Source organism: Alligator sinensis, unplaced genomic scaffold (assembly GCF_000455745.1).
Source record: "Alligator sinensis unplaced genomic scaffold, ASM45574v1 scaffold65_1, whole genome shotgun sequence".
In the NCBI taxonomy this organism is placed as follows: Eukaryota; Metazoa; Chordata; order Crocodylia; family Alligatoridae; genus Alligator; species Alligator sinensis.
This window is the reverse complement of record NW_005842037.1, coordinates 2,310,942-2,318,634: the sequence shown is the minus strand read 5'-3', so window position 1 is coordinate 2,318,634 and position 7,693 is coordinate 2,310,942. Positions and strand designations below refer to the sequence as shown.

Genomic DNA, 7,693 nt, shown 5'->3' with positions numbered 1-7,693 from the left:
GCTGCTGGGAGTGGAGACAGGGGCAGAAAGCAGCAGCAGCAGGAGGCGGCGGCGCTGGGGGGAGGCGGATGTGAAAATCTGGACTCCAGCCCTGCCATCGCCAGACACCGCAGCGGCTCCTCCAAGAAATCCCCTCCCGCGCTGCTCCTGCCCCCGCTGGTGGACATGGACAGTGGGAAAATCCCTGACCCTCGGGGCGCGATGAGGAAAGCAGCCAATAATCACGTTCTTGGAGGTGTTGCCAGGGGCTACAGCATTGAACCCAGGGTCTACTCGGCTACCAACAGCCTTCCCCCGGGTGCTGGAGCCACTGCCTCCTTTAGACTCAATCACACCAACCACACGGGCTCCAATCACACCTGCCTGAAAAACACGTACAAGCGAAACCTTTCTGAGCCGGAGGAGGAGCTTCTCCAGCAGTTTAAGAGAGAGGAAGTATCCACCACTGGGGGATTCAGTGCACATTACCTGTCCATGTTCCTCCTAACCGCTGCCTGCTTGTTCTTTCTGATACTGGGACTCACATACCTGAGGATGCGGGGATCAGGAGTCCCCGAGGATGGGGACCTTAACAGTAAGTGTTAGGTCAAGACTAAGACGGGTTTTTGCAAGAGGGCATACTCCACTAAATGTTACTTTACACTTCAGTAATATCTTGCTCCTTTTGCTCTCCTGTATAATTTTCCCAATACCTATGCTATATCTAAGCCTTAGTTTATCTTTTGGGAACACTACTTGGGTGAAGTGCTTTAGGTGATGCAACCAGTTTGGGGCAAAGTAGGAATAAATCCAGAGTCCTGTCTCTTGTTGTAATCTGTCAGTACCTGCTTTTCTGGCATGTTTCACAATAGGCTTTTGTATGTTTTCTGACCACGCAGAGTACTTCTGAAAGATCAGTAGAAGAGCCAGGAGGGTAAGGCCTTTATATTGTTATGATCTTCCCAGGTTAGTTTATCTTGGGATCTTTTTGACCCAACCAGGACTAAAACTCACAGCTATCAAATGGTAAAACAGATCAAGTAGGTAAGACTGAAGCTTAACCCTGATTTGGATTATAATACTTTGACTGAATCGGTTATACAATAAAAAAAAGATCATGCAGTGGGCTGCAAGACTGCATGTAGGTGTGGTGCTTTCCAGCAGAGAACTGGGTCTAAACTTAGTTAAGGTTGGCTGTCACCTAAAGATGTACTCTCAGGTTTTTACTTTGTGCTTTCTATCAGGTTTACTTAACACTCGTTTGGACTGCTTGACTATGTACAAGTGACTTAAAGTATATATAGAAACTTGCCATTCTCTCTTCACAAGCGGTACAAAAATGGAAATGTCCCAGTTAAGGGTGGTGGTTCATGCTAATTGAGGTCTTGGCTTTTCTGAAATAGGCAAGAAACCTGTCCATGTCAACTCTGGTGATATGTATTTTTTCCCTTTTCCTTTGGACAGTTACTCATTAGAAATTAAACATGGAGGAAGCTTGCTTATGGGAATGAGTGCTGGCTAGATAGTAATTTCTGGTCTTTAGTAACTTAGCTGGTGTTGAACAGGTGATCATAAAGGGAGGCTTACATGTACCTTTGGAACAAGTGATACTTAATGATCAAAGCCCTGTACTCGTTGTTACCTTTTTTTGATGAGAGGGGAACCAATTCAAGGCAATAGAATACATACTAGATGCTGTAATTGTAACAAGGAAGAGTTGTCTAATGCAGTTGTATTCCTTCCCCAGACTGGATGCTGGAAGGGGGTGGTGGTGAGTTTCTTTCTTTCCCTTCAACATTAGTCTCCTGGCTGTAAATAAGAACTTACTCTGTGATCAGTTCTGAGCCATTTTGGGGGTCTGTTCAGCTAATAGTTTTCCCAAGCAGCCGCGGAATACTGACATCCTTGTCAGACTCCATGTTGCTCTGAAGAGCTTCAGTAAAAATTGTCCAGTCTTCTGTTGTTTGGAAAGTTGTGAGCAGCAGATATGCTGGAGTAGTCTTAAAAAGTCTGGAGGACAATACTTGATCCATTCGCTTTGGGCTGGAAACATACAACTTTTTATTAAATGACAGTGAGCATTACAATAGCCACTGAAGTGTTTAAAAAAGAAAAAAGAAATAAATTTTGAGGATTTTGATGGAATGGTTCCTTTCCATATTAGGGTGCGTTTCCTAACTGGCATTGTTAGGTAGTTGGTGAATTTTACAGAATAAGCTAAAGAGAGAACTTTGTCAGTAACTGTATAGCTAGTTGTGGAAAGATGGGTGTACTTCAGACCTTGAATTTGGGTGGGGGAGAAAAAACTACTTGCGTTTTGAAACAGAAATTAGAACAGTAGTCTGATGTGCATGCTCAGCATCAAGGCAAGTTCTTTGGGGGCAGGTCCTGTTCTTCTGCATTGTTTAGATGGCACAAAGGAAGCAGAAATCTTAGTCTGCTACTGCAGGTATTTCAGTGAGGGGGCAGGCCCCTAAGTGATTTTCAACCGGAGTGTCATGAGATCTCTTAAGAGTCATGGCACCTGGACCCTGTTTGAGGAGGTAAATGCTTTCTTTTTCACCTGTTGGGTTCCCCATGCCTGCCTCAGCATCTCGGGGACAAATGGCATCCTTGGCTGCTCCTCCAAGAGCTTCCACTTTTGCCCTCCCCCTGCCGCAGTCCTGGCACTGACTGCTGAAGTGCTCTGTCACGGGTGGGCAAATGGGTGTGAGGCTGTGGAGTCATGCTTTTCGGTGCGACTCTTTTTTCTTCTCCCAAGCTCTGCTGGTGGGAGAGGCTGCTGGGGTAGGTAGACATGAAAGTCCCCTGAGGAGCAGCATCACCAGTGGGGACTATGCTTACCCTCTTAGGTGCAGATTGGGGGTGGGAGAGGGGACAGACAGTGGAAAATGCAGGGCACCTGGCACTAACCAGCTCCCGCAGGGACAGATGCCTCCTTCAGGGGTGTAATGACCCACTCCCAAGCTCCCCAGTTTGCCTCACTGTGCAGCATTCCTTGTCATGCTTTTAAGGGTGCCCTATCCCCTTGTGAGAGCCTTAGAAAGTGCCATGGAGTAGGGGAAGATAAGTTCCATAAGAAAAAAATTAGTTTTTGAAGTGGGGTGTTGCTGAATTTCAAAAAATTATGGAGGGTTTTTTTTAAGTCGAAAAGCACTGAGAACCATTGCCCAACAGAGAATATGAAGTCAGCCCTACATATTTTTTTCCCTTTCTGCAGCTTTGGGAAACATGGGGCTGGTCCATGGCACATGGAGCATGTGGGGATGGAGCCAGGGTACATGCTGTATGTGGCACGTGGAGCCAGTCCGTGGGCCTGATCTGGATCAGCCCTAGATCCGGCAAGTTTGGTGCAGATGCTGCATGAAGCATGTGCTTTGGACCAGCCCCCAGCTCTGCACATGGGGCTGGAGCTACTGCATGCTGGATACAGGGTTGGTTCAAGACTCACAAGCAGCACTGTGGACTGGATAATAGGGCTTTGCAGGCGAGATCTGGTCAGTAGGCTGTATGTCTTTGACAGCCCTGACTTTGGACAACAAACCAACTGAAAGTAATCTTAGGCTACCTAGTTCAGGCAGCCTCCAGGCTGCTGATAACTTAGGCTTACAGTGATACTATTAAGCTTCTAAGTTGCAGCTGCTTTTTCCATTTTTTTCATTCCTTCCTTTGTTGGCTGCATCAGGGGAGGAAATCATCAAAGCATCAGGCTCTTTAGGCTCAGTTATGCTGTCTTCTGGCTCCTTTAGTTCTGTGGGTACACCATGTACCCACCTCCCCATAATGGCAGAGCTGATTTGGATGCATTTATTTAAAAATGATGGAGCATGGCTTGGGTAACACCTTTAGTTATTCATCAAATGCAGTTTTTTGTTCGCTTTTTAATAGCTGCAGGTTGAAAATCACTGGTAACTAGCCATTTGTGTTGTTACAGAAACATTTCAAATCTAGTTGCACTATGCTTGAGTGAAGTTGATAGTGAACATATTTATTATAACAGTTTGAAGTCAGAGTATATTGTAAAATAAGTGGTCAAGTGAAATGCCCCAAGTTTTTGTTTTAAGGAAGACACCACTGAATATAAATTTCTTCACATAAGGACATTAATTAGACAAGATACTCAAGATACTCTTTTTGTCTTTCATTGGATAGAACAAGGCTGTCCAGCTGTTGACCTGTGGGCCACATCTGGCTTGTGGGGGTTTAATGTGGAGCCAGTGGGTTCCCATCTGGCTGCTACTACTCTCATTTCTCCTGCTGTTGTAGAAGCCAGGGTCTTAGGATCCCATGATGATGGGAGTAGCGGGGGCTTACACCACTTGCATGGCAAAGGGGCTGCACTGCCCATGTGTTGGGGATCCCAGGGAGTCTTTGCAGCCCCGGCATGAGGCCCATGCCATGGGTGCAGTGTGAAGCCCCTGTCTGATTAGAAGTTAGTCAGCCCTGGGATAGAAAAATGTATGGCTGGGCTCAGTTTAAAATACTTAACCTATTCAACATTTAGCACTTACCATGTTACCAAACTAAGCTTTTCATCTGGATAAACAATGATTCTTAACCTTTGGAAGGCACATCTTAAAACATGAATTAATTTTCACAGTGCATCCTTTTCTGTCTTCCACTCCCTTGTAAGATTTCAGCGCTCGGTCTCAGGAAAATGTGAATCCTAGCTCCCAAACACGTGAAAAAGTAAGAATGAAAGTTCCATGTCTATTTGCTGAACTAGATATGCAACTTATAACTCCTGAAATATTTTTTGTTGAACCGCTGTAATATTAGTAATCTGACTGACACTGTAAATACATATAGATATTCAGCATTTGATTACAGTGCCAAGCACTTCAAGTTCAACTGCTGATCTTGATTTAATTTGTTTCATTACTTCATACTAAAAAAATGGGAAATCCAGATAAGAATTCCAGATGTGACCTCCATCAGTAGCATATAAGTCTTGAGTTCTTAGTGAGGTTTCTGTTGGCAAGCTAAAAAAAAGTGTGCATATTGGAAACGTGGTACATATCTCTGCAAACAATGAGGATGAGACCCCTTACTATAATAAAAGGAACTTGGTGCTAGTAGGAGACTTTTAAAACTGTAGATACGATTTGAGTTTCAGATTACTTTCTCTTAAGAAATAAGCTTCGAAGACTTGTGTATATATAAAGCTCTTGGTAAATGCGAGAGTGGACTAAACTTATGAACTGGTGGCAGGTGACGTGGGCAGTGCTTCCCTTGTCTGTTTGCAGGCCCGATCCGTCTTGTGGTCCTGATCTGGCATCTTGGAGCATGGCGGGTCTCCATCTGACAACATGGAGAGGGGCAGCCCAGCCCTGATCCAGCTATGTAGGGGAGGAGAGGGCTTGGCCTGGTCTTGCAAGGGGCGGGGGAGGGACACGACATGACCTGGCTGATCCAGCCATGCAGGGGCCAAGGGGCATGTGGCCTGACCTGGATGTGGCTGTGCTTGGAGGGGAGCCCAATGGTGTGACCAAGCGACAATCTACTGCAGAAGGCTTGGCAGTTTGATAGTGGGATAGTATTAACTGCCACTGCTTTCCTGCTGCCAAATTTCCTGATCCCTAAGAGTCCCTCAGGCAGGCTTTGGCCCACGGGCCAGAGGTTGAGTACCCTTGAACTGAAGAATTGGAAGCAGGGTGAAAACTGAATGTCTTAATATTGGGGTATATCCTGTGTTAAGTAGCTGGGAACCTGGATCCTTGATAGATCATCATCTTGTCTTTGTGATGATTTGGTACTTTGAATAATGTGGATTTAGAAGGGATGATGCGACTATTGGTGGAGAGTAGGATTGTGAAAGAACTTAGTGTTTAAGTAAGTTCATTTAACTTTGATTGGTTTCTTTTTAAACTCATTTTGAGATCAGAAAATGCTGGTTCCTTCATACATCAGTTCAGTTTCTATCAAGAGATGAGATTGAAGCTTACCTCACGAAAGCTCTGATTTATGAATTTGAATTAAAATTCATTTATTTTCATTTGCCTTTTTTTTCGTGCTTACAGAACTAAAAATCTTACTTTTGCCTATTGGAGTTTGGATAGGTTGGAATCAAATAAGGAGCCAGTTAGGGATGAAAATGTAATTAAAAATGATCTGTTTAACCTCCTCTAATTATGTGTTAACAGTTTAATTTATATACCTAGTGTTGGGGGAGGAGTTGTAGAGCCCTGGGCCAGTGCTTGTCCTGCCATGCTGCAGGGAAGCCAACGACAATACCTGCTAGACAACACAGCCCGAGTGGAGGGAGCAAACTAGCTATGGGTACTAGTCCCTACCTGTCTTTCTCCTCCTTCCCTTTCCCTTCCCCCTTCTGCCTGCCCTGTCCCCTTCAGTTCCTGAGGCATGGGGCTGCTTCCCTTCCTTGCCAGACTGCATCTAAGGCTAAATGTTAGCCAGGAATGCGTTACCAGTATACAGACAAGGTTCCTTGGGTGAATTTGATATCTTTTATTAGACCAACCCAAATAGTTGGAGAATATTTATTAAGCAAGCTTTCGGGTTCAAAAACCCTTCGTCAGGCTAAGGAAGTTTCAGCAGTTGGTGTGTGCTCTTCCTGGATGGTCTAATAAAAGATATCAAATTCACCCAAGGAACCTTGTCTGCCTATGTCCTTAGACCAACACGGCTACAACCTAAACCCCTGTTACCAGTATACATATACTTATCATTTAAACATTTAACTTTTCACATCCCTTGAGCTAGTATTGATTCAGAAAAATGAATAGACCTAAAAAAGGATGAATGTCAAAAGAAAAAAAAAAAGGTTTTACTTTTAAAGGGGCCAGGCTGAACTGAATATGAAATGTGGAGCAAAGATTGTTTATGCGGTAGCTTGCTTGGAATGCAAAGTAGCTGTTATGTATCCTGATGAGAGATGAAAATAGTCTGCTATTCTTTTAAATGGCAAAAGTAATTAGCAAGAGGCAAAGATTCTGGTTGGTGATGTCTTCTATTGCACCAGCCACATGGTTGAGATTAGATTTAGCCAAGCTTTTTAATGTAGTGCATTCTTCTTCAGGGTTGAGGGACCATGCTGTTGGTCTAGGACAAGATCTTGTGCACAAGAGTCCTTGCCCCTCATGTTTTCTGGACCATCACTGCTACAACATCTCTTGAACACTACCAAAAGTTATTAGGTTGTTAAGGGAAGATCATATGAATGGTGTAGTGTCCTTACAGATGTAAGAAATATAAGGGAATGAGAAGTGAATATACCACAGTAGATTCTTTAATATGCTCTTCAAATCTGTTTTCTTGTTGTCACAAAGAAAATGGAATGCTTTAAAAAGGGGTGTAATGTTTTAAAAATACAACTGGTAGTAATTCAGAAATGCTAAATAGCATGGATAAGGCAGAACAATATTCTATAACAAGCTTGAAACTTTTTCTTAAGTGTATTCCTTTTAGTTACCAAATACCATCTTTTATTCTTCCTTTTTACCCTGGTCATTTGGGTGCTTTGGCATAATCTAGGGCATTCTTTTACTTTCTTCTGTAGGATCCCTGTGTTAAAAACACAACAAAAACGGTGGGAAGTTAGAACTGAGGAGCTGCTGAAAAGGTATAGGATTTTTTAATAACAATGAGTAGATTCTCCTGAAAAACCTTGGAACATTAAAACTGAAAGTTTTTTCATCGGTCTTCCTCAATGGTACAGATACTTGTTTGCTTTGAGGTGGGCCACCAGCTCTTTAAG

At 43.6% G+C, this 7,693-nt stretch overlaps 1 protein-coding gene across 1 annotated transcript in view; it reads left to right on the top strand.

The window, feature by feature from the left end:
• The first annotated feature begins 30 nt into the window (after positions 1-30).
• The window catches only part of LEMD3 (LEM domain containing 3), a 70,115-nt gene continuing 62,452 nt past the window's right edge, over positions 31-7,693 (top strand). The window contains exon 1 of the mRNA XM_014519382.2: positions 31-574. Coding sequence (XP_014374868.2) covers positions 166-574 — 409 coding nt within the window. The 5' untranslated portion in view covers positions 31-165. The remainder of the gene's footprint in view (positions 575-7,693) is intronic.